Genomic DNA, 27,006 nt, shown 5'->3' with positions numbered 1-27,006 from the left:
TTGATGTATAGTAGGGAAAACTTCCTAATTCTTCTTACAAAATCTTTTGTTTTTGGATAATGCTTGTGTCCCAACCCCTTCTCTTGGGGAACTTACTTGCCCCTCACTTACGATTAACGAACTTTTATCGTCCGAACATCATAGTCGGAACTGTTCATTCACTTTATCATCAACTAATTAAAGGTCATATCTGCAAACAATCATCCATACGTGTTAAACCAATTAACGGTTTTGTAACAAGTAGCATCTTTAGGATGAACCGTTCATTTGTTTGATGCGTATGAATGGCTCAGGATCTCCAAATCAAATCATTATATATATATAATCCTTAAGTGATGATAAAGATAATGAATAGTTCTATATATGATGTTCGGACGGTAAAAGTTTGTTAACCGTAAATAGAGGGACAAGTAAGTCCCCTACGAGGGGGACACAAGTATTTTCATTTTTTATTGGGCCGAATTCCTTTGGTTGATGGGATTGGGTTGTCCACAATACCATTATGGACCGGGTTATTACTTGCTTTGAATAGGGATTTTTTAGGTGTGGTTCGGCCCAAAAACGAGTCAGAGGAGAATATGGAGATTCAAGCACAGATTCTCAACTGTTGTTTGTTAATGCGTTTACCCTTTAAGGGCAATGTTTACCGGTAGAAGAAATTATAATTACTTTCATTTTGTACCTGTGAGTAATAGAAATGGGAGTCATTTTGATTCTTCATTTTTCTGCGTTTACTAAAATGAATCACTTCACTTCTTAATTATTTTCTGTGTTTACTTATACGTAATAAATAGAAAAATTATAAGCATTCCCTTGAAATCTGTAATCAAATACTTAAAAATTAGGAATCATATGGCCACCTTGTGTTTGAGGGACTAGTTGATCCGATTCTTATTACTTGGTTCTTCACTTCTTTTCTTTTCCCATTTTGTTGAGTATATATGAGATATGGCCACCCTGTGTTTGAGGTTCGTTGTACGAATCAATCATAAAGTCATGAGACTTCAGAGTGCATCAAGTTCGAAATATTTTTGGCGAAGCTAAAATGTGAGTTGATGCCTAATCTAATCCAGGACTTTAAACACTAATCTTTCACTAGACTATTAACTAGCACCTAGCAGATGTCCAACTGCAGAGAACAACTGCATTACACTTGTAATGTCACTGTTACGAAATGACTAGCTAATTGTGTATCTTTAAGTTAAAAAATTAAAACACATGATATAATTTGACTGATTTGAAACATTGGACACAATGTTATCAAATTGGCGATAATGTTTCTCTCCCAATTGCACATTACAATTGGTGACAACATGACCATGCATTATCGTGGAAACTCATGAGCTTCAAACTCCGTTTTGCTCGAGTGAATAAACAGATTATATAGACACATATTAATATGCCATTAACACAAAAGTGCAATTACACGCAAGTTCATCAACAATTGTGCCATCGCACCCTATACAAAAAACCCATCACTCTAAGACCTCATCCTGTTGATTTGGTTCAAAGCCGGTTGTAGAATGTTGTACAGCACCCACAGAATCGCCGGAGCCACCACAAACAGCAACAGCTGCCCCCTGTTGTCACCGGCGGCATCAGCAGCAATCATGGCTATTTCGCCGGCGGACGCCTCGGGCGTCGAGACAAACCCGGACGCAGCCAACCCACCAAGCCCGAGCCCGACGACCACGCTCTTGTTTGTCATGCGGTTGATTTGGTTGAGAGCCGGTTGGAGAATGTTGAACAGAACCCAAGCGATGGCGGGAATGATGGGCAGCAGGAGGGCGAGGCCGCGGTTGTCGCCTTCGGCGATTTGGGCGACTTGCTGGGCGGCCAGGGCGGGGTCGGAGGCGCTCAGGGTGGAGAAGATGGCTCCGGCGATGGCGGTGCCGGCGAGGGAAGGGGACATGTTGGAGAGTTCAATGGGTTTTGAGAGGGTTAGGCCTTTTGGGAGGTTTTGAAATGAGAGGAGGGAGATGGGTTTTGCGGCGGTTAGCTTGGTGGCGACTTTGGGGGTGGTGGTGGAGCTCAAGCACTTCGCATTGATTATTGCCATTGTTGCCATGGTCGCTGCCATTTGTTTAGGGTTTTCTTGTGGAGAGCTTGGGATTGGTTGGTTTGCTTTGCTTTGCTTTGATTTCAGTTGTGTGCAGTGCAGAGGGAAGTGAGATCAGATGGGATTCAATGGTTGGTTTGGAGTGGCGAGTGTGGGAAATATAGATGTGGAGCAAAGTTAGGGGGGTGGGAACCAATAGAAATGGGGTGTGTGGATTCTTTTCTTATCTAGAGAGTGTGATTGGTGTAACAAGAACCTCATATTTACAATTTCTTATCACTTCTTGTAATTTGAGTTTATTGATGGCTAAACCACAAATTGTGTTAAGTTCTTTGTCACTAATTGGCCTCTAGAATAGTCGGGAAACATGCATGGCTATATGCATATATCAAATCTACAATGACATTTAGTTATGTGAAATAAGAGAAGTCGTGAGTTAGAAGAGTCAGAATTAGAGTACAAAATGAGTGAATATGAGATCAGCTACGTCCTAATCAATATAATACAGGATCAAGACAAGAATAGAGTGTAGCAAGAGTGAGTACGAGATCAAATACCTCCTAACCAATCTAATACCTGATCAGAACAATAACAGAGCATAAACAAAGTGAGTACGGGATTAGCCACTCCCTAATTAATCTAATACATGATCAAGAAATAGAGCATATAAATCCATAATTACAATATACCATGGGCCTATCCCAAGCCATTGAACCTCTAACTTGGCCTTTTGCCATCAACAAGAAGAAGGTGCTTATCATCCAATAGATCTTAGGAGAGGCAACAAAGCCCAAAACTCTTGGAAAATAAAAACAAAGCTCAAAACTCATAAGTTCAACAAATAGGTGAAAGGGAAACGACAAGTCGTTGAATTGATATTTTGCCATTTTGGTCACCCTCTCAACTTCCAAGAGTCCCGTCAAATTGGAAAACCAGACATTCGCAATCGCATGAATCGGAGCAAGAGATGCTAAAAACCCACACTCATCTCTTTGCTCCAGCTCAAGCTTTTAGGGTTTCTAAATTTCCCGACTTCCCAAACCCCTCCAAAGATGGCCACTTTATCGTCGTTTCGACCCAGCACAGTCCTCGCCCCATCTCCCAAGCCCCCGAACCCTCTCCTCCCACGAACCCACCACCTATACGGCTTTCTCCACTCCAAGCCCCTCCTCCGCGGCTCGCTCGTGGTGGCCCGGCTCGGCCTGGGTCCCGGTCTGATTCCCGAACCGGAAGATGCCGGAGCTGTGCTGAAGGAGCTGTTCGGTAAAGCCGAGAGCTTGCTTTACACGGTGGCCGATGCGGCGGTGTCGTCATCGTCGTCGGATAATTTGACTACTTCGAAACAGAGCAGCGATTGGCTTTCTGGGATCACCAATTACCTCGAGAGCGTTCTTAAGTTTCTGAAAGATGGGCTTTCTGCTGTGCACGTTCCGTACTCCTATGGCTTCGCAATCATACTGTTGACCGTTCTTGTTAAAGCTGCTACCTTCCCGTTGACCAAGAAGCAGGTGGAGTCCGCCATGGCTATGCGGTCCTTGCAACCTCAAGTGAAAGCTGTGCAAGAGCGCTATGCTGGGGATCAGGTGCAAATGCAATGCATACCCATCTTTCTTTCACCTAATTTAATCAAACCCATTTCATCAATTATTGAAAATTAGATTTTTATGAGCTCAAGTTGTAAACTTTTACTTGTAGGAGAGAATTCAACTCGAAATTGCTCGATTATACAAGTTAGCAGGCATAAACCCTTTGGCAGGTATAAGCTAATTACAAAACTCTTCTAACCTCCAATTTGATTATATATCTTATCCTTCTTGGTTTTTCGCTTCGTTTTGCGCCAGGATGTTTGCCTACACTTGCAACAATCCCAGTGTGGATTGGGTTATATAGAGCTCTTTCAAATGTGGCAAATGAGGTACCATCCTCTCGTATTCGTGTTAATTGGTTTTTAGTAACCTCCTGTTATTTATTTATGCTTTATAATCACTCCGAGCTCTTATTAAGTGTGTGCATTTCTATATAAAGGGACTCCTTACAGAAGGCTTCTTCTGGATACCCTCCTTGGCTGGTCCTACAACGGTTGCTGCTCGACAAAATGGAAGTGGCATCTCCTGGCTTTTTCCATTTGTAGTGGGTGTTTCTTCACCTTCAAGCTAAAACTCTCCCTTTATCTCTGTTTATTGCCCTGATTAACAAAAAATCTTTTTAACTTGGATTCTATGCAAGCCTTACAATTTTTTTCCTCGAAATTATGTAGCTATCTAGTTCAGACTCAACACTTACGCAAATCTCAAATTGCTCTCTATTTTTGTTTCCAGTTTTCTACTCTTAAATGTCTTTATTTATTGTTTTTGTGGAGATTTTGTATTCGCTTGAAATTTGGATCGTTCTGATGTTTGCTTTACTAGATATATAATTACGACCCACCTATGGTTTGTGGATCTCATTTTCACTTTTGGTTTCTTATAAATTTTCAGGATGGTCATCCACCCCTTGGATGGTCAGACACGCTGGCATATCTTGCACTGCCTGTTTTGCTGGTTATCTCACAGTACATATCTGTTCAAATTATGCAATCAACACAGCCACAGGTCAGTCATTTGACTCAGTTCCCTGGTCCAAACCTTGGTTAGATAAAGTTCACTAGCACTTCTATGTCTGACCTTCTTTGGTACTGGGATTTCTTGTTTGAGCCAGATTTACAATTACTCATTCTTTTCATGTGGTATCCTTTTTTTCAGAGCAACGATCCAAACATGAAGAGTTCTCAAGCAATTACCAAGTTTCTTCCTTTGATTATTGGTTATTTTTCTCTATCAGTGCCTTCTGGTCTAAGTCTCTATTGGTGAGCAGATGTAAAACCCTTTTGTTCTATGAACACCATAGAAGTTTTTATTTGTATTTTTCAAATTCTAGTGAATCATTAATCTGCATTAGAACGACACTGGTAACTTTCCATTTTGGTGATAGTCTTCCCTATGTTATCTTACATATTTCATATACGTGTGTGCAGGTTCACAAATAACATACTGACCACAGCACAATCAGTATGGCTTCAGAAATTTGGGGGTGCGAAAAATCCAATTACTCAATTAAGTGATAACATTATCAAGGAAGATGAACCCCAAATTCTGAAGTCTGTCTCTGAATTAAAATCAATACCAAAGGATACCAAACGAGAAGAAAAGTTGACGCCAGAGGGTCTACGACCTGGTGAAAGGTAAATGGTCTTTCCTGTCATTTCTCTATGTTTTTTCTGTACATATAGTGTTTATGTTCCTAATAGTTTGTGATATTCCAGATTTAAAATGATAAAGGAGCAAGAAGCACGAAAGAAACAACAAAGAGAAGAAGAAAAGAGGAAAGCTGAAGAGGCTGCAGCAAAAGTGACTCAAATAACTAATGACAGACATGAGGGAGAAACCAGATTACATGAGAATGGAAATGGAGTTAAAGTTGGATTAGTTGTTGACAAGAGTGAAGAAAATCAATCTCAGACCACAACTTATAATTCCTCTGATGTTAGAGTTTCTGTGAATGGTGATCAGTCTATACAGGACACGGAAGAAGACCACAACAAAGCGTCCACGTTTCAGATGGAAAACAGTGAAGTTTCTACTGATCTTGAGGTTGATAGGAGGGATGAGCAGAAGTTGAATGGAAGTCTAGGTGACAAAGGTATCCTGGTTGTGCTTTGATATTTGCAGTTAGCGCTTTCTTTGTTAATGTGTAGGGTTACTAGGGTATAATAAAGAAGATTTAGACAAGAACAAATTGAACAAATAGTTTAGGCGGCTTCTGATTGAAATTTATTCTCCGTAATACAATCGTTTGACTTAAGGAAAAGAAAAAGGGCTCTAGTAAACTTAATCGATGTATGCTTGAATTATTTTGACTTGCCTTCTGATTAGCAACTGCAAATTTTTTCTTGATTTTCAGGAAGCAGTTGATGTACAAACTCCCACGGCCACTATGGATAAAAAAAAGGTTCTGGAGAAAGCACACATCAAGTGAGAGGGGAGTGACCAACCAACCAGAGTGTAAGCATTGCGACAGTACTGGTTAGTCAAGTTAATCAGATTGACAAGGCTAGTTATATATTTGTCAAAATAGAAAATGGGAAGCAGGCTGAACATTCTAAAAAGCAATCACTGGGTGTATATTACATCATATCCAAGACCGACGAGTAGGATCAACGAGAAGATTTTGAGGTTCTGCTTTGTAGCTGGAAGTTTTCGAATGCGTGTATGATCTATGCAACAATTTTTTCTTTATTTTTTTGTTATATTAGGTGAGAAGAGGGAAAATGGATAGGAGATTTATGGAGATGTTCTTAGAGATTTTTTTATTGCTCATTGTGTCACCACAAAACTAACCAATAAATGATATAAAATTTCAGCTGGTTAAATTCCTTGTGTAGCTCTGTACCTGTTTGTTTATTTATTTTTTTTGCACACCAACTGTTCTCAGCTGGTTTCCTGCTTGGTTTTTTATGGTCTCCTAGTTCCCTTCAATTGGATTGATTATTTCTTGGGTGTCGCCAGTTCAGTCACGATTGTATTCAACTTGTGCTATGACATATTTTCTTCGTCAATGGTGTGCGTCGCCTTGTATGGTATTTTGAGACATACATGTATAGGCGTAGACAGTGTTTAGCGGGAGACATGTGCAGCCAGTAGTTAACGTATATGTGTTTATTACCTTAGCGTACGCATAGAAGGTAACCTACAATAATGTTTCTTCAATTAGAAAAGGGTAATATTTAACTCGTTAAATTGAAGCTAATTCTCTTCTTTATACTCAATAATATCTTAACCTAAACTTTTTTATGTCTTAATGTTATCCTATGGATTTTTATTTTATTGTTTCAGAGTTACCCTCAGTAGTTATTTTATAGTTACTTATTTACACGAGTAACTTTATTTGTCAACATTTGTTTTTAGTAAAAATATATCAATTTTCTTAAAGACTAGTTTGCGTTAAAAAGATGCATTTTACATAAATAAAATCTTATTTTAAAATACTATATACTCCTTAAAAGAAGATAAATAAGATACTCTATATATCTATATACATATATAATTATATATACAATGTGAATTGCATGTAATAAAATTATACTTAAAAAAAAAATAGAACAAGCTTGTACTTCAAATTATTTTGAAGTACAAGCTTGTTCTATTTTTTTTTTAAGTATAATTTTGAAGTACAAGCTTGTTCTATTTTTTTTTTTAAGTATAATTTTATTACATGCAATTCACATGTCAGTGTCAAGTGTGTCATTGAGATTATTTTTCTCCTGAACTTGAGTGTGTTAGCGAGTTTGTCAGCAGGACAATAATTGATGGCATTTGAAAGGAGTTGATTTCATTGACCCAAATAAAAAAGGAGGAAAGAAGTTAATTATTTCTCACCTGAACTTGATAGTGTTAGATCATGCTACAATTAATTGATAATTTAACGATAGCATTATAATTAGTTGCAAAATAATGCTGCTTAATTAGTGATCAGTGAGAGTTGAGAACACAATTCGTCGAAATTAAAAGTTGACTAGATGTTATATTTATGTGATGAATAATTTGACCCATGGCATTTGATAAAAGTGAAAAGACTTAAATGCAATATTATCGGTTTAGTACTATAGTTTAGTTATATTCTTTTTCATTTGTAAATCAGAGATCTTAAGTTTGATTTTTACCAAATGAAAATTTAAACCACGTTGTCAGCCTATTATGAGGCTTCACACCATCCCTCATTCTCTTCGTGTAAATAATATGTCCAAAAAAATTCCAAGATTAGTGAAAAATTTACAAACACTCAAATTCACATGCGTGCATGATTCATGCGCAAAAAAAAGTCTGGAACTTTTCTTATCAGCAATGGCATGCATGCAGCCGAAGGATGTAAGTAGGCTGGCAGCCTGCAGTGCAGAGTGCAGACGCATGCAGATCAAGTGCATGGCACGCATTTTCATTTTGTCTGCCGTGCATATATGTCGCAAAAGCTTTGGAAACTAATTTGTCAAATTAAAGGAGTTTAATCATATTAATGCAAATTATGCAATCGTTAATTATCATCCCATGTAGCTATCTGGCTCTAACGTTGGTTTGGAAATGAAGCTTGACTTGGTTTGGTCAGGCATTCTTGTTAAGAATATTTCAGAATAGAGCCCACGACTACTACTAGTTACGTTTACATTATATCGATTTAACTGTCTTTATAGTCCGACAAATCTTTGAGTTTTATTATAAAGAATTTGGGTGCAATGAAAAATGAATTTTTAATATTATATTTTGATATATTTGATTGCGTTAAATGTTATTGATGATATAGTATTTTACATGACAAATCATCTCTTAGATGTTAGAACAGTGAGAAACTTTTTTAATTTTGGCCGGGCAGATCAACTTTAACCACACTCATCAAGCAATAGTTTTCAAGTTTGTGCGTAACGTAATCGTGGAAGGATCTTAGAGAAATATTACACCTTAGATCCAGCAACCCTAGCGAGCTACAAGGTGGACATGAAAAATAATATGAAATGATTATATTAAACAAATGATGAGTACATTAACAAAACGACAGATGGTGCAGCAGCAGCGGCTGTCTGTTTCACAAGTGTCATGTAAATATATAAATATACTAATTACTGCATGCATTTTTAATTCGTGTCGACATTGAAATCTTGCTAATAATGATGTTGATGATGAAGCTGATCCATGCCTGCATCACCGTTGTTTTGGATCTTCCCCTCAAAAGCATCCATAGTACCTTTGTTTTCGATATTGATCTACCGAATTGTATTCAGATAATCAGACACTTAATTATTGGCCACTTCGATTTCCTATACCTTTTCAACATCAATATTATCATATGTTACAGGGAAATTTATTTGGGACTTATTAAAGTCCCATTTACAGAAATATATTACTAAATATATATATATATATATATGGACTTCGCCCTGGTAAGTTTATGACATATACTTTTTTATTATTACCGTACAAAAATATGCTTTAGAAAGTAGTTAATATAAGTTATTTGTAATAACATAGTGCGTATAATGACTTATTTAGAGTGACAATGACTGTTTTAAATGTTAATTAAGTTAGCTAAAAGGGTTTGTGGAGTAGAACACATTTATTTTCAGTGACATATATGATCTCATGTTGAAAAGGATGCAAAGGGATTTGAAGGAGAAAGTCCCGTGTAAACCTACTCGGTAAAGGGAAAACTAGAAAAGAAAATAGTAAATTAGGGTTCTTATGAGAACTATTTTGTTTTTAATTTTTTTATTTAAGTTTGATATCCTTGAGATTCAAAGAAAGTATATGGCACAAATGAGAGAGGGAGAAGAATGATGGAAGAGAGGGAAAAGAAAAAGAAATAAGGAATGAAAATAAAAAAATGAAAAGTGAAAACAATTTAAAATTGTTTTTGGTATGTTGGTTTTTAGTTGCTATTTTTTATGTGTTTCCTTATATGCTTTTTCTACATCTTTCATATCATCCATCATTTACTCTTCTTCATCTCTCCGAACCAAACACTACAAAAAAAAAGGTTATTAAATAGACTTTCAGGGTGTGTTTGTTTGCACTCACTAGCATTCACTAGACTGGACTAGACTAAGTGGGAGTCTAGTCCCGTGTGTGATACAAATTGGGACAAGTTTTAATGACACTCGCCCTGACTAAACGGGACTAAGTAGTTCGCTAGGGGGTCTTAGCGAGACCCCCGAAATAGGCAGGATTGCTAAGCCCAACTCCTCCTGCTTCGTTCCTCCTCGCTTCGCCCTCCCATCAACTTGTTACTCACAAGATGTGGAACCTAGGTCCCATATACAAACTCTGCCCTGCTTCGCCCCTATCATTTACCATTTTCAAACCCAGATCCCACAAAATTGGAAACAAAAGGCAAAAATTTCTGCAATATTTCCATTTTCAAAACTAGATCCAAATCCAAAATTCAGAACAAAAAAGTGGAAAAAAATACAAAATCGTTGTGCATCTGAAACGCTCAGCAACTCTGCTCACACTCCACCTAGTCCAGACTCCCTGATCGCAGACCTTTGCTATTGACGCTGGAGAAGCAGACCCATGAATACCCAAATGACCCAGACTCTGAATGGGTTCTGATTTGCCAATTGGGTCCTAGAAAAATTAGGAAGAAAAGAGGGAGATGAGCAGAGAGAAATAGGAAGAAAAAGATGGAGGTGAAGATGGAGAGAGAGAGAGGGGTGAAGAAGAAAGAAGAAGAAACAGAGGGAGAGGGACGGAGCAAACTTGGAAAGAAATGGGAAGATTAGTGGAAAATAATCAGGAATGGGGATGGGTGGTTTCTAAAAAAAAAAGATAGTGGTAGTAATAAAATATTACTAAATATGTATTAAATAATATAAAATATTAATAAAATATTAGTTAAAAATATATTTGTTATTGTCCAGCTTTTTAGTCCAACACTGCACCAAACGCTTCACTAAGTTAATCTAGCTTAGTCTAATTTAAGCCAGTCCAGCTTAGTCCCTAAAGCTAGTCCAGTCCAAGATAGTCTAATGTAACAAACGCACCCTCATAGTACTTCAATTACAAAGAATAACGTTGTATGTAAAGATAATATTAATAATTACAGTTGGCACACTAATTAATGGAGATCAAAAGGAAAAACTATGATTTTAAGCTTTTTAACTTTTTTGCATGATGGAAATTGGGTTCCATTTTTATGCAAGTCTTGAACATGCTAGACGGTTTTTGTGTCGTCGATACAAGTTGCATGCATGATGAAGGCCTATGTTTGATGTTTCCTCCTATTTTCGACAGCTAACTCGATTGCATGTGTGTCCCTCCAGCACCTGCCTCGTTGATCGACAGATCCCATTCACGTTGCTTTCGAACGACGAAGATCATTTCAACCTCACTCTATACAACTTTTGAGGAAGTAAAATAAAAAAGGACCATCTCTTTTATCTTTAAAAAAAATATTCGATTAGCATATTCTTGTAATTTAAGTTTTTGGATCATCCCTTAATTTCATAAATCAAATAGAGCACCCAATTGTTTCGATAATTCTTCAAAGCTCATTACTTTGATTTTAATTTCCATATTATTTTAATTAGTTTTACGGTGCCATATCAACTGTTTTATGGTATTAGAACAAATTGTCTTACGTGTGAAGCCCAACGACCACACGTGCTTCACGTTATCCCGTTTGTGGTTTTTACGTGTTTGATTTGAAAATTTCTTTGAAGGTATGTTTTGATAATGAATCTCACATTGATAGAAGGAGTAATCTTGCATCGGCTTATAAGTTGAATTACTCTTTATATTGCCAATTAATTTTATGATGAAACTTCATGTTCATAAATCGATTTACAATTTTGAAGATAATTTATACCAGCTACACTAGTCCTTGACAGAAAATATGGGGTGTAATGACACTCAATACAAAGAATTCTGTCAAACTGGGCAAGCTGTAGTTTTCATTCTTTGATTTCTTTCTAAATATAAAATATCTTAGGTATTTTAGAATTGTTGATCTCTTCAATTATGTCCTTTCATATAGGACATTTTACGTATAAGTTCTTAATATTATTCATGCCCTCAAAAGGTTATTCTGCACTGTTAATTTTTTATATTTAGAAAAAAATACATATTTATGATGAGTGAGGAAGGACACGTTTGGAGTGTCACTAACATCTTCCTAACATTACGCTTAAAAAAAACATTTCAAACCTAATAACTTAGAAATTTGACTTTATAATGTGGAAATGATTCTACATTAATGGTCAGTTAGAGCACGAACAGGTGAACAAAAGAAAGAGGTTTTTTTTTTTTTTTCCCATTGAATTTTTAAAATATTTTTGTGCAAAACATACCGTTAGGTGTTTTTATATTTTTTTAATTTGTAATATATTACTACTTCATTATTGAAGCACAGGTGAGGGTCATGTGCTAGGTAGATTAGCACCAAGACGTAATGCATTGGGACCAGTTTTATTTGAGTTCAACTAGTTTCAAGGAACCGTAGAACTCAAGTATATATGAATTATACTGTTATGAATAGTCTACTTGATTAGAGAAACTTATATGTAATTAAACCGCAAATTAAAATAGCGGTATGTTAAACTTATTATACCTCGTTATGTGTTTTAACTTATTAACTACCTAAACGTCCTAATTGCATGCAAATTCCATCTCCGATACCGTAGCAAACTGCATGATTTTCATCTCCAAAACCGGGGCAAACTGCATGATTTTCATTGAAACAAAAAAGAGAACAAAAGTGGAGATGAAGCAAGCTCTGAGTGTGAGATATCATAGGTACGTATGGACCTTGCCAACCCTTTAGCCTCGTGGTTTTATACAGTTCTTACATTGCCAAATCAAATCATGCGTTGGAGAATAACTTTCACGAGTAGTAACATTATAGCTTTTTGATCTGGTCCCCCCGCAAACACACAAACCCTGGCTTGTTACAACTTACAGCTCTCACTTTGTTAACTACCATGCTTATATATCCCCTCTGCAGTCAACTAAATCTTAATTTGTTTTCCTGAACTAAATGTCTTAGCTTTCATTTTGTTAAATACCATGTTACCTCAAAAAAATAAAAAATGAAATGGAAGACCATGATGTAGAATGCTAAGTCAAATAACGTTACTCAAGAATTCCGTGTCTTTACATTAAGTTTCAATTTAAAACACGCATTTACCAAACGTTTTATACGTGTTAGTTGTGAATAGCTATTGAAAAAATGAATTGTAGCTCATCCAATACACATGTAATTAGGGGTGGACAATCGAATCTTAGACCGGCAAGTCGGGGCGGATCTATGCGATACCTTACGTATTAAGTGAAGTGGTAATGCTAATGCTAGACTACAATTAAAAAGGATAAAATTACAGCCCTAATTATCTTGGACTTGGGAGAAAACATACTGTACCCTCTCAACTAATTTGACTCCAAAACATCTCAAACAAGAACCAAATAATTTTAAATTGTCATCATTCGTGTCTAATGCAACCGACTGGACTTTAAAATAATTTCAATAAAAATAAAAATTAAATTATAAAAATTATAAAAAGGATTCCTATCTGGTTCGTGATGGTTTTCACCTTGGTTTTCGTAAAACCATAAGGATATTAGGAGGTGATTAAATTAGTTGGAGTTTTACCATCTCCGTAGTCAAGAGGAAGAAGGTGACGTGTAGGAATGAGCATACTACAAATTTATAGTAACTAGAAAAGCTTCATCACCACCCAAAGCTCATAAGAGAGATAAAAGGGAAGAGAGTCACCTCCTGAAATCCCCCATTGAAAAAAACAACGAAAACCAAAATTCCCCTTCCTTTTTATCTCTCAAAATCGTTTGAGAAATATCCCATCCCACTCTCTGCCTTTTGATCACAACCCCACTTCTCTGCTCTTTCATTTGATCCAATTTTTGCTGTTTTTGTCTGAGAAAAAAACGTCAATTTCTCTGCCAATTTGTCGACGGATGCTGATGATGGGTTTTCAGGAATCTTGGGTTGCTCCGATATGTAATTCTTCGTTTCCTAGTTGTTGGGTCTCGATCTGTGTCGATCGTAATGTAGAATTGACAAAGCTTGTTGAGCATGTGATTGTGTTCTGTTTCTGCTGGATTCTTTGTCTCTTCGATTACTTTTGGTGTTTGATCAAGTTTTTGTGAATGGTTTTTTGATTTCTCCGATGATTTTCTGATCTGGGTTTGTCAAAAGCTTTGATTTTTCTGGATAATTATTGGCAAAAAAGTTTGCTTGTATCTGCAGCCCCTGTTATTTATATTAAAAATATGGAAGTTAATTTTGATCGGGTTAATCTGACCCGTGTCAGTAAAAACCAGTTTACCTGGATTATATTTTATGTTTTGATGTCAAAATTCTTTCCTTTATTCGGATGTCTTTTGCCGGTTGGAATATCCATTCATAGAAGACTGGTATTCTTCCCTTCAAAGTCTCCATCTTTTAGTGTTCCTCAAGTTTGTTTTACTGTTTTAAGGTTTTGGGTTTCTTTGTTAACTCCTCTTGATTCGGAAAGTCCGAAAATTTTCGGTTTTTGTTCTGATCGAACTGTGATCAAATGATCGGGTTGTGAATTTTTCTGGTTTGTCGAATTTTGCAGATGTTTGATGCCATGACATGTTTATTGGAGATAACTTGTTGCATTTTATGTTCTTGTACTTGCTGTCATATAACGAGGTTTTATAGGTATGTATTTTTTTCTTTCTATTTGTAGGTTTTGAGACTTGAAGTTGTTGATCAATGACATAATTTTCGAGGTAGATACCGCCGCGTAGATTCTCCGGTGAATAAAATTTGCAGGAACTTATTGAAGTTTTAAAACTTTAGATGCTAATGTAATGTTGGATAATTGAGAGGAGTAATGTAGTAATTGTTGTCCCAATATTTCATAATTTTCAGCAATTTAGAACTTTGCAAAGCTTGGCCACTGTGAAATTTTGGCAGTGCCAAATGGATGCCACTGCGAGCGGAACCCCCACTATACAATACCATAACATTCCTGACCAGCCAATTACCACTATTGTTGCCACTCCTGTACCAACATTTGAAAGGCGGCAACGCCATTGCTTCGGGACCTCCACCCCCGGAGAGTTCCCTTTAGCTGCAAACCCCTCCATTGTCCTCCATGTCCTTACTGCCTGCAATTTGGATCCTCAAGACCTTTCAAAGTTAGAGGCAAGTGACATTTTTCTTTATTTTGGTAATGCAGCGGCATTTTAAGTTATAATGCTTCTGGTTTATATTTGGCTGTGTGTTTGTTGCAGGCAACATGTTCCTTTTTTAGGCAGCCTGCACACTTTGCTCCTGACTTTGAATTGTCCATATCGGAGCTTGCTGCTCTGGACATGTGCCAAAAAAGAGCTATATTTAAGCCAATGACAGCCGAACAGCGTCAAGAATTGAAGCAAAGATGTGGGGGTTCATGGAAACTTGTTCTGAGGTTTTTGTTGGCTGGAGAGGCATGTTTCCGAAGGGAGAAATCGCAGGCAATAGCAGGGCCCGGTCACAGCATTGCTGTGACTTCAAAAGGATCTGTCTACTCATTTGGCTCAAACAGCTCAGGACAGCTTGGACATGGCACAACTGAAGAGGAATACCGGCCTCAGCCAATCAGGTTGCGAACTCTTGACCACTTCTCTGACCCGAATCTGTAAAATGCAAGAAAAAGGAAAGAGAAATTGTTGACATAAACGAAAAGTTAATGGAACTCCATTGTGTTGCAGATCTCTGCAAGGCATTCGAATTATTCACGCAGCTGCTGGGGCTGGCAGGACAATGCTGATCAGTGATGCGGGGAAAGTTTATGCCTTTGGAAAGGACTCTTTTGGCGAAACTGAGTACGGGGTTCAAGGATCGAAGCTGGTTACTACTCCACAGTTGGTTGAGTCTTTGAAAGACATATTTGTGGTACAAGCTGCAATAGGAAATTTCTTCACGGCTGTGTTGTCAAGAGAGGGCAGGGTGTATACATTTTCCTGGGGCAACGATGCCAAACTCGGTCACCAAACTGAGCCAACTGATGTTGAGCCTCATCCTTTATTGGGAGCACTTGAGAATGTACCTGTGGTGCAAATTGCAGCTGGATACTGCTACCTTCTTGCTCTGGCTTGTCAACCTAATGGCATGTAAGGATTGTCTGTCTTCATCCTGAAACAGTTTTTGTTATTGTAGTATTTGCATTAAATCTTATATGAAGATTAGCATTGCTCATTTGTGTGATCTCGATACCTTTCAGGTCAGTTTACTCTGTTGGCTGTGGCTTGGGAGGGAAGCTTGGACATGGGTTAAGAACTGATGAGAAGCACCCCCGACTTATTGAACAATTTCAGGTTTTGAACCTTCAGCCGATGGTGGTTGCTGCTGGTGCTTGGCATGCCGCTGTGGTGGGGCAGGATGGACGCGTCTGCACTTGGGGTTGGGGCCGTTATGGCTGCTTGGGTCACGGGAATGAAGAATGTGAATCAGTTCCTAAGGTTGTGGAAGCATTGAGCCACGTGAAAGCGGTGCACGTTGCTACAGGGGATTACACAACCTTTGTGGTCTCAGATGACGGTGATGTGTACTCATTTGGTTGCGGAGAATCAGCTAGTCTTGGACATAGTACTGCCGCCGATGGACAGGTCTTGTTTATTTCTGCTGTATTTCGTATTTCATATCTTAATTTAGTTGGTTTCCTTAACTCACATTGCAGAAAGTCGATGTATGAAATTAATTTGTGAACACAAATTACATGTTCCAAAATGGTACCAAATTGCTGCACATCATCTTTCATCAGTAGAATGACTTCACCATCCTAAAAGATATTTGACACTGTTTTCCTTGTAGATATAACTCACAAGCTTCTTGTTGCAGAGTTGTATTATGTGAACGGTTATTTGTTTTCACCAGTTTGGGGCATTGCATAGGATGAAAGGCCGTCCAGTCTAACAAAGTTTCTGAATCTCGTTCGTGTGTTGCGTGTCTTACAGGGAAATAGGCATGCAAATGTGTTGGCACCAGAGCTAGTGACATCACTGAAGCAAGTGAACGAGCGGGTTGTACAGATCAGCCTCACCAACTCCATATACTGGAACGCCCACACTTTTGCACTCACCGAGTCAGGGAAGCTATACGCATTTGGAGCGGGAGACAAAGGGCAACTAGGCATTGAACTGGTTGCCAACCAGACCGAAAGGGGAAAGCCAGAGCTGGTCGATATTGATCTCAGATAGAGTTCATCGATATCGCCGGCTTTCCCGGCCACACCCTAATGCTCTATATCCTCTAATTTACCATCATAACTCATTGCATTTGACGTTTGCATTTCCATGTCTATTGTGTACATAGAAACAAAGAATTGTGAAGTTTCAAGTTTATTAGGTTAATAGGGGCTTAAAACAGATTGCCAAGTGGTTGTTTATATCTCTGAAAATTTGGCTTGCTCTTAGGCTTCAAGTAGTTGTTGATAGCTGATGATACATTTGTCAAGGTTCATTTCATGACTTATTTCATCTCAAAATTAAATTTATGATTTATTTGCTGGGGTGAAAAGTGAAAGATGTTCATGCATCACTTTCCCTTTTTCTTTAAGCATTGTGATACACAAGTACACATGGGTCACTGTCTTTGTTAATTGTAGGGGCCACTGTCCACTTGGGTCACTAAACTAAGTTTTTAGTCGGGAACGAGGTAAACTTACATGTAATTGTGACGTTACTGTGTCATTGTTTTAACATTTTCACATAGCAATAGTAGCATATGATTGGTTCGAAATATCTGCTCTTGACGTTCTAGTTGCATGCAAGTTTTTTTTGTGATGGGAAATTTGAGCATTTGTGTGGAAATTTTGTTCCTGTTTGCATTAAAATGGAGTGGTGAGAATCGACTGTCAACTTGGATATGATTACCCATTTTCGTTACCGGATTTGGATGGTTAAGGAATTGGGAAGGGAAGTTTGTTTAGGATTTCTTGTGCATGATGATGGCTAAAAAAACCCACAAAGCAAAGGAAGTTGGAGGCCCAAACAAGAGAGTTGCTACCTACCCGTGGGGTTAGGGTGCTCACTAAGGCCATCTCCAACTGAGGGCTGGCCAGAACTTGTTTTAGCCATCTGACCTCCAAGATATTAATATTTTAATGAACAGTACATGGTCATATTTGCCTCCATCTCCAACCGAGGGCCAAAAGGCTATAGGGCTCGTTTTAGTCCTGTCACAAAAAATCGTCTCCAACCGAGGATCATAGAACCAAACATAATTTATTATTTAAATTTAAAAACTACAACAACTTAAATTTAAAAACAATAACTTAAATTTAAAAACTACAATTTATATTTAAAAACTACAACTTAAATTTAAAAACGACAAATTAAATTTAAAAACTACAAATTAAATTTAAAAACAACATTAACTTAAATTTAATATCATAATCAACATCATCTTCATCATCCGCCATTGTAGGAGTATAGTTAGAGGTAAACAATTGCCGCCGAGTCATAATTTCTTTTTTTTTTCCTATCAAAATAGGCCTTACTCATTGGAGTGTAATTCGAAGTGTTCATTTCCGTATTTTTATCATCCATCTCTTCTTGTATTTGTTTGGCCCGTTCTTCATGCCTACACTTCCTTTCTTCCGCCTCAAGGTCATTTTGCTCCGCCATTAATCACAATGAGGCCGCCACTTCATGTTGAGCGGCGTAATCATCATTTACCTTGCCCTTTTCCTTCAACCTTCGTGCCTTGTTTCGTCCCATAGCCCTAGGTATGGAACCTTCACCCTAAGACGGATTTTCTACCCTTGTTTGTTGAATGGTAGGAGATCCATCTTCATCCATATCTGTAGCTAAGGATGCAGTTCTGAACACCAGCGTAGGAGCTCTATGTTGAGCTGGATCTTCAAATAACACTCACCCTTTACAAATTTCCCAACAACTTTGAAACTGAAGGGGTTTCGAACTACTCTCCATATACAATTTCTCCACTTGACGAACCTAGAAAATATAATTACAAAAATTAAAGGAAATTAATTTATGAAATTAAATGTAATATAATTAAATATTTAAAATAAATTGTGAAAACACTTACTTCGTCGTAGTAATTAGTGCCACTTTCATGTCTACTTACGGCTGCTAACAATGCTTGATGCCATTTGTTCAAACTTGGCTAAAGATGTTTCTTCCATTTTGAAGAACAACTCTCGTGGTTTCGGATATTCAATGGAGTGGTGCCTTCATAGAACTCTTAAGTATTTTTTGGACACACGAGTCCAAACACAGTCATTTGTTTGACAATTCCCCCTCACACTATCTTTCGACACCCATCTATAAGCCTTGCAAAGAGCTTCATCTTCTTTTCAGTTCCAAGCCCTACCTTTCATTGCAAACGAGGCCATTTGAAAATTATTGAAAAAATTGAAGGATAGATTTTTGAAAGAGGAAAGAAAATATGAGAATTGAAATGGTGTAGAAATGGTGAAAATTTTGTGAGGAATGGTGAATGAATGGTTTAGGTATTTATAGAAGAATTTTAAAAAAAAAAATGGCCCAAAAAGAAAAGAAAAGAATCTAACGGTAATTGGCGTCAGCTAGCCGTTAGATTCAAATTTTTGTTTAAGCATTCCTGTCGGGTATAACCGACATGAATAAATTTATATTAAATATACTCCCATCGGTTATATCTGACAGGATTGCTGGAATTTCTGAACAGCCCTTTGGCCCTTTCAGATTCCGTGGGCCCACGAGCCCTATGGCCTAACTCTCGGTTGGAGACGGTTTTCAGACTATTTTCGGCCATTTGACCGTCTGGGACCTTCGGTTGGAGATGGCCTAATAATTAGTGTTTCCTTCTAATAACTAATCACTTTAATGTTTTGTTTAGCTCTAATGGTCGAAAGAACAAAAGTAATTGCCCAACAAAACATTTTGAGTATCTAGATATGGCTCATTAATTGAGTGAGCATTTCGTTTTAAGGCCCATTAATTTTACATAATTTGACAAAATCACTCCCAAAATATCGCTTCTTCAATCTTTATACTTCGTGAAACAAATAAATTTAACAAAAGTTAAACAACATTGACATTTTTTTGTTCAACTCTATCACTCGATCCTTAGTCTCAGGCCATCATGAGGCGGAGATCAGAGTTGGTTTGTGGCAACTCATGAAAAAACCATTATTTTTTTTAACGAAATGATCTCTTCTTCAAAAAAAGTTTGAAGTTAGTGTGTTTTTCTTAAAATAATAAAAGACTCATTAACCCTCTGTTCCCATTCATTCTATAAATAGGAGCTTCTGATCCTATATATATAATTTGATTTTTTGTTTTATTTTAATTTTTTTTGTCAAACAACTTTATTTTATCGACTATAACAACATTTTAGTGTAATAGGGTGTTGGCTTTTCACCCATGTGTCTCTAGTTCGAAACTCCCCCTCCCCTATATTATTGTAATAGTTTTGAAACCTCCCTTACCCTTAGTAATAATAATTAAAAAAAAAAACCTATAACAACATTGACACAATTAAAAGAACACTAAAGGACGGAGCATGTACGTTAAGCACAAAATGGTTGGGTCGACCAAGTGCTCGAAGAAATGCCTCACCAAAAAAATTAAAAAAGATGATTTGATGATGCGCACTATTGTTGTAGAATAGAGTCATGCATCCTCCACTACTTAGTTGTGCTCCCACTGAGCCATTGTTTAACTTTGCCCCTAAGTGATACTACTAAAGAGTAAACTGTCGATTTGCCCCCTGAATTATCACCCAACTTTCAATTTCCCCCCTGAACTTTTTAATTGGAAAATTAAGGACTTAAACTAATTTTTTTTGGCCAATTTCCCCCATACAGTTAGTTTTTCATAGATTTCATCCAAATTAACGTTAACTCTTATCATGTGCAAACCACGTAACTCTCATTTGTGGACAAAAGTGTCATTTCACTAGACCTTTAGATACAAAAGCTATAGAATCACACATATTTGCATAGGTTTATATTTTAGAAATCTAAGGTTTTCAATTATTTTAAAGAATGAAGCGACCGAACTACCCACACATGTTGTGCATATGCTTCCATTTAACAAAAATTTGGATGGAATGAATGAAAAATTGACAGCAGGGGGCAAATCGGCCAAAAAAATTAGTTTAAGTCCTTAATTTTCCAATTAAAAAGTTCAGGGGGGAAATCGAAAGTTTGGTGATAGTTCAGGGGGCAAATCGGCAGTATACTCTACTACTAAATAGTAAATACTTGTAAGTATTGTGAATTTTTGTTGCACCCGCTCGCTTATTTTAGCTTTTTGTACGCAAATTCCTCTTTTCTATATAGTTATCATTTTTATTAAAAAAAATATAGATATCTTTGTAAATTCAATCATTTGATCCAACTGAAATTTGGATCAGCTTCTGATCCAAAGTTATTAATTTATTTTGTAATAGTATGAATAAAATACGACGTCTTAGAAATTATTATTTATTTTTGTTTCCCCTTCCCCATTGTATTTAATGTATGTACAGATTAGAATGAATGAAGTGATACATTATCCTTTTTTAATAGGATGATGTATTATATTATATTTTTATTTAAGGAATAAAAAAAGAAGGATGGAATGGTTATGGTAACAATAATGCAACTATGACTTTTAGTTACGTGGGAAAATAAACTATAATATAAAACAAATATTAAGGGAAGGATGTTCACATCAACTTTGCACATCATCCAATCATTATTTGGTTATTAATTCTATAATATAGCTTCTTTTTTTCTTTAAAAGGAATTAGTAGATAGTGAAGCCATGACAGTTTACTTTTTTGAAAACCGGAAAGATCCGTAGAAATATTTCAATCTTTCTCTGAGTCAACATCGTGTGATTCAACAGTGCCAAAAAATATAACTTGAAATCATGACTTATGCAAACATTATGTATTATTGTAATATGGTGAATTACAATTTCTCTTAAACGTTTGTGTTATAAGTTACGAATTTTATACGTCATGCAACTGGCATTACCAATTCATATACGACTTGTGCACGAAAAGGTCTCCTTGTACCACAAGAACTGCTTGAATAAGGTACTATTTGTTAAAGTGTTTAAATATATATTGAAATTTCCAAATAGAGTAAGGGAAATAGTTTTGTTAACCATTCTTAAGTGATGAAAAAAGGAGTTTAAATTAAAAAATTTGTCGATGTAAAAATATTAAATCACTAATTTAACGACAATCAATATCGTAACGTTACTCACCGCTATTTTAGGATGATGACTGGTGAGAAAAATACAGCGAATGGCAAGTAAGCCACTCCTTGATGCACCGTCTTTTGTTTAATTTGTACCAATTTGTTCTTTTATTTATTTGTTGCCGTGAAGGACTTCGCACCAAGTTCATGAATCCTTATTCATTGTGTTCATGGCGTGTGGGAAAGAATATATTGGCATGTGATGTGCAGGAGACTTGGTTATGTTAATTGCAATTGAAACAGCACTAATTAATCATGGAGTTTTGACCCTCAAACTCGGAGAAGCCCTGGTCTTAAGGGTGTTTGCCTACAGGCTACAGCTACTACTAACTAAATCATGCACCGTAAGCACATAAAGAAGACCCAATTATATCATTATTTATTTATTTTTTTTATATATTATTCAATGATATATGTACATTAAGGGGTTAAAAAATAATCGATATCGAACACGTCATTCACGAGAAACGATATTAAAATCACTCACTTAGAAGTAAAAAAAATTACCACAAAACATTAGTATTAAGCAGGGCTGATGTACATTGGGACAAAGGTCGTCCTAGGACCACCCGGAGCTTGTAAATATACATGTGAAGGTCTTCCAAGGACCCTTCGAATTAATGTTTGGTACAAGTACCTTTTGTGCCTATCAAGTGTTTGATGTTAATGTCTGCTAGACAGATCTTGACAGATGACGTCGACAACATTCGATACATTTTCTTGATATCACTCATCAGATTACTTCGGCATATGCTGATATATGTTAATGTTGCGCAACATGGTTTGGTTGACCATAACAAGTCCACCAAGAGTTCAACAAAATACCTCAGTGAATAAACAAATTTTTTTTGCGCTTTTCGTACTCTATGATATTAAGTAACTATTTATATGTTGAATCATACAAATATGAGTGGTAGGGAATTTCAAACCCCACCAATTACGTAACCATGGCCATGCATGGGTCAAGATTCACGGGCTGCGTTCGGTTAAACTGCGAAATAAAAGTCACAGACTGCAAAAAATACAAACGCTCTTGGACGACCCTCAAAACATACAAAATTATTGGACTACCCCGCAATGTGGAGGAAACACATTAATTAAGCATTTAATTAACTCATTAATTATGTTTGTTTAAGAGACGTACACATGGCTAATCGAATATCCGATTGGGAGGTGACTCTGTGCACATTTTTACGTACAGTGGGAAACGACGTCGATCATTCTCTATCGGATGCCTCCTCCAATTATTCGGCTGAAATCGGAAGACAAAGAAACAAGGAGGAGAATTCTCTTCCCTTCTAATCTTTCTTGCCTTCCCTCCCTTCCTACTTGAATGGTTACGGTTAAGTCATGACAACATCTTATATTGATTTTTTCAATAGAGACAATAAGATAAAAAACAAAGTGTAAGAGAAGGGAAGAGAAGGATATGAGAATAGGAGAGGAGATAATCCTACTCCAAGAAACAAAGCTGTAATTTCCTCCCCCACACTTGTTCTTTCCCTGCACCTTTGAGCAGATCACATGCTCGTTCATACGTAGACCCAGTTGTAGTAGTGTGCATGCTTTATTTATGGGGTATGCGAGTCTTCTGAGACGCGTACGTAAGTACGTACGTTCAAGGATGAATCTAGTTTTGTAACTAGCTAGACTGTCGGTGACGAAAATGGGTCACATCTTTTATAAATTTATGGTACAAAAGTGCTCGCGATTTGTCAATGCACAAAATATCTGCATATATTTTTTTACAGACAGATTGACCAGTTTTTTAGATTAATTTTGCAAACTATGTAATGTGTCACAAATAGAAAATCAATACGTCAATCAAATTTTAAATAATATATAATTCAATTATCAACAACCATATCATATAATTTACAAATTTAAAAGTAGCCTCCCTATAGCATTACTCTTTCTGCAAATTATGTAATGTGTCACAAATGATGCATATATGAAATTATGAATGTATCCAACTTTGCTTTTTATTAAATTATGTTTTGTATTGTATTCTTATCAGCCAAAAGGAGTCTAGATTGATCATTAGTCTGGTGGAATTAATTTGGGGATGTGAAAAATTCTGAAAGATGGAGCAAATAACCTAAATTAATCTCAATAGATCAGAAAGTACTTTTGAAAGAGACTATTGCCAAAGATGAACCCTACATAACTTTAAGGGGGACTGCAGTTTGTGAACTTCTAAGGTAGTTAACCTACACCAAATGTCACTACCCTTACGTGGTGTTATAATTCTACTCAAATTATAACAGTATTTTTTTATTTTTATGAATCAACATTATTGCGTATTCAAACTGTAACACGTTACAAGTGTTGTAGGTACTCACAAAAAAAGTTTTCTAATACGTGGGCCTAACCTTTAAGATTTTTGTATGATTATATGTGTATATATGCTAATCGTTTGAGCTTAGCTGCTTGATCAAATGAGCTTTTCCTACAAAGCTATAAGCACCAATTTTTAAACACCTAGTACGGTAGTACCTACAACATATATAAGCACAAATTAGCGTTTGCCGTCGAGGCAATTAAGGGTGAAATATTATCTGAGATGGCCGCAATTTAGCACACACATTTAGGTAAGCAAGATATCTATCCACTCTGTTTTCTGGGCCAAATAATTGGTAAGCACGATCCAAAATACTTTAATCATGATATTTGTACTGATTTAGCAGATGGTAATATGATATCCCTGACACGTGTTGAGTGGATGAGGAGCATGTGACCTAACAGTAGTAGTCACCACACTTATCACCATCACTCACACACTGCAATAAGTATTTCTGGATGGATGGAGATGGACTCGTACAAATTGCAAGAATGGGATTTGCCCTTCATTCCAAACCATCCACATTCAACATTGTCTAGGATTGTATAAGTTGAAATTCTAAGTGCATTTTTTTATCACCACTCTAAATTGGTACTAGACCCCGAACGCGATGATTGCCAATAAATATATAATTTAATCTATATAATGTAAAAGTTTCAAAATCTAAAGTCACACAACATCAATACGACTTAAGGGTGGTGAACAAAAATACTTTGTTTATCATTGTAGGGTTCAGATTTGATCAAACACTGTCGGAATCCAGTTGAGGAGATCTCCAACCCTACATTATTTTCAACGAGTACTCCATCTTCTTCCCCATTTGCAGTCCGTACTGCGAAGACCAACAAGTTAATTTATCGGCCTGCACCCTGCATGCATGGAGCTCATTTCCTCTTTTTTTCCCCTTCAATTTTAACCCTTTTCTATCTCATATGTGGTAGTGGGACGGCAAGAAATAATTAAAAGTATAAAATATAATCATCCAATACTGACTTATGAGGATCTATCATATTTGTTTTCTTACCTCCTTCAAGAGATATACAGTAATTCGAAGGCTAGCTCTCCTATGGAGGAAGGGAAAAAGAATAATGTCATAGGACTTGTATGGATCTCACCACCTCATATGATACAGATATATAAGGATCTATCATATATGTTGACTTTTTTCGTAAAAGATTTGAGTACAGTTAGGAGTATAACCATTAAATTTAAATTGTTAAGTAGTTTTTGATGTGAGATTACATTCTTTAGCACTTACAGCTTTCAAATTTAATCGCTTTTGACTCGAGTTGTATGTAGCCAATATGTCATTAGCCCTTTGTTTCAAGGTTTCAACCGCATGCAATGCAACTTCAGGCCAATATCCAAATTGGGAAAGAAAACTTATTTCTACATTGGCGGGTGTAGTTCCGTACGTGATCAACTACCAGCATTAACGGGCCTCAGAATTGAATATCAGAAGGTTCAGATTTGAACCCCAATCACAATGGGACCCACGTCCGGAAAGTTTTAGGGAACAAAGCTCACATGGGAGAACGTGGCTACCCTACAGAAGCACGCCACGTCATCACATGGACCGATAGTACGGACCATCCATGTGGCCTCAAAAGGCTCAAAAAGGCCCGACTCATTCTCGTTCACATAATGAGTTTTTGCTCATCCTAAATTCAACACACTATAATTAGACCACTAATATTAGGGTTTATTTGTGTTTTCACGGCTTGTTTGCGAGTGAAAAATCTTCGATTCGAAATGTATACATAATAAATTTGATATCTGATTATAACTGGCACGTTGTATTGTTATTGTTCAGTTCAAATTTTCACTTTTATAATCGTTCTATCAACTCAATAAATTAAGTAAAGAAGGATGAGGTCATTGCCAAATTGCCACATGCAACAAGGCATAAAAGTCAATCGGGTATTTATATTTCTTTATCTAATTAACTTTTCTCACTATTAGAAAGAGAAGAACTAGATTCAAACTTTACACAAGCCATACACTATCAGATTCCTCCATGTGCTCGTCACACCACTTCTAGTCTTTTCACTGCAAACATAACATGTTAAACTTGTCGAAGGAACTCGTGGCTCAACAAGTCTATGTGCACTTGAAGTTCTGTGTTTGATTTTATATTATTCGAACATTGCTTTCAGTGGGACGATGGAATGGCCATAACAAGATCAACAGAAGCAGGCTGTTGCTGTTCTGTGAAATGTGATGGAGAAAGAAGGGAAGTTTGTCTACAAAATTTACCACATCATGCCGACACAAGTTTCATTGAGAAAAGTGTCGGTGTATAGTTCATTAAGAAAATAATGCATAACTTCTTTTCTTTCCTCTTATGTTTTTATCTGATATGACAACTTTTTTTTTTCTTTCAAAATTCAATGTTTTTGCTTCAAATTTTTTTACGAGAAAATCTTTGATTACTCATTTTGCTAAGGTAAGGTTCTACCATAAAACCAAATGACAATATGAAGAATAATACAACTTCTTATAAACTATTGCATGGTTATTGGTTTGGTTTTTTACCGATGCTAGACTTCGTCCTTCTATTCACGCGTATGTAACTTGTTAGCATTATGGTACAATTACAAAGTTATTAGCAGGTATTAAGTTTGATTAACAACTGAACATAAAATCGTTACCCAAAAACAAAAACATTGTGGATTAGATTAATAAAAATCAGCAATTTTGCTTGCAAAAATTCTTGTAAGATAGATTACTTAACGGCCAAACTAGTGTAATGGGACCCATTGGATCAGAAATCATGGATGGATGGCCCCACATTCCGTTATATTGTATAATATTGAGGCTCCTAAACCCTTTCGTCCCCTATATATAATTTCACCTTCC

At 36.6% G+C, this 27,006-nt stretch overlaps 3 protein-coding genes across 8 annotated transcripts; 2 read left to right on the top strand and 1 right to left on the bottom strand.

The window, feature by feature from the left end:
* Nucleotides 1-1,379: 1,379 nt before the first annotated feature.
* Nucleotides 1,380-2,220, bottom strand: LOC126607706 (photosystem II core complex proteins psbY, chloroplastic-like). Its single transcript, XM_050275413.1, has one exon. The coding sequence runs from the start codon at nt 2,078-2,080 to the stop codon at nt 1,481-1,483; it is 600 nt and encodes a 199-aa protein (XP_050131370.1). The 5' UTR covers nt 2,081-2,220; the 3' UTR covers nt 1,380-1,480.
* A 721-nt stretch (nt 2,221-2,941) lies between these two features.
* Nucleotides 2,942-6,467, top strand: LOC126607705 (ALBINO3-like protein 1, chloroplastic). The gene is made up of 9 exons (XM_050275411.1): nt 2,942-3,642; nt 3,755-3,815; nt 3,901-3,974; nt 4,085-4,189; nt 4,537-4,650; nt 4,801-4,904; nt 5,073-5,279; nt 5,361-5,737; nt 5,999-6,467. The coding sequence occupies exons 1-9, from the start codon at nt 3,112-3,114 to the stop codon at nt 6,007-6,009; spliced, it is 1,584 nt and encodes a 527-aa protein (XP_050131368.1). The 5' UTR covers nt 2,942-3,111; the 3' UTR covers nt 6,010-6,467.
* Nucleotides 6,468-13,304: 6,837 nt separating this feature from the next.
* LOC126607597 (ultraviolet-B receptor UVR8-like) lies at nt 13,305-17,109 on the top strand. Of its 6 annotated transcripts, none has more exons than XM_050275257.1 (7): nt 13,305-13,594; nt 14,310-14,352; nt 14,495-14,770; nt 14,860-15,209; nt 15,319-15,720; nt 15,831-16,215; nt 16,564-17,109. In XM_050275257.1, exons 3-7 carry the CDS (start codon nt 14,546-14,548, stop codon nt 16,804-16,806), a joined length of 1,605 nt encoding a protein of 534 aa, XP_050131214.1. In that variant the 5' UTR covers nt 13,305-13,594; nt 14,310-14,352; nt 14,495-14,545; the 3' UTR covers nt 16,807-17,109. The 6 variants fall into 6 exon arrangements, with proteins under 6 accessions (XP_050131214.1, XP_050131217.1, XP_050131218.1 ...); XM_050275260.1 differs by having other exon boundaries at nt 14,310-14,378; XM_050275261.1 differs by lacking the exon at nt 14,310-14,352 and adding an exon at nt 14,196-14,281.
* Nucleotides 17,110-27,006: the final 9,897 nt, after the last annotated feature.

Source organism: Malus sylvestris, chromosome 16 (genome assembly GCF_916048215.2).
Source record: "Malus sylvestris chromosome 16, drMalSylv7.2, whole genome shotgun sequence".
NCBI classification, from domain to species: domain Eukaryota; kingdom Viridiplantae; phylum Streptophyta; class Magnoliopsida; order Rosales; family Rosaceae; genus Malus; species Malus sylvestris.
Note: the sequence above shows the minus strand (reverse complement) of the source record. Positions and strands in the feature narration are given on the sequence as shown.

Bases quoted from the DNA above. Each gene is read 5' to 3' on its own strand.
- LOC126607706 (XM_050275413.1), bottom strand. From the start codon at position 2,080: ATGGCAGCGACCATGGCAACAATGGCAATAATCAATGCGAAGTGCTTG.
- LOC126607705 (XM_050275411.1), top strand. From the start codon at position 3,112: ATGGCCACTTTATCGTCGTTTCGACCCAGCACAGTCCTCGCCCCATCT. The intron at 3,816-3,900 runs GTATAAGCTAAT...GTTTTGCGCCAG, and splicing joins AGGCATAAACCCTTTGGCAG to GATGTTTGCCTACACTTGCA. The intron at 4,651-4,800 runs GTCAGTCATTTG...CCTTTTTTTCAG, and splicing joins TGCAATCAACACAGCCACAG to AGCAACGATCCAAACATGAA.
- LOC126607597 (XM_050275262.1), top strand. From the start codon at position 14,546: ATGGATGCCACTGCGAGCGGAACCCCCACTATACAATACCATAACATT. The intron at 14,771-14,859 runs GCAAGTGACATT...TGTTTGTTGCAG, and splicing joins AAGACCTTTCAAAGTTAGAG to GCAACATGTTCCTTTTTTAG. The intron at 15,721-15,830 runs GTAAGGATTGTC...GATACCTTTCAG, and splicing joins GCTTGTCAACCTAATGGCAT to GTCAGTTTACTCTGTTGGCT.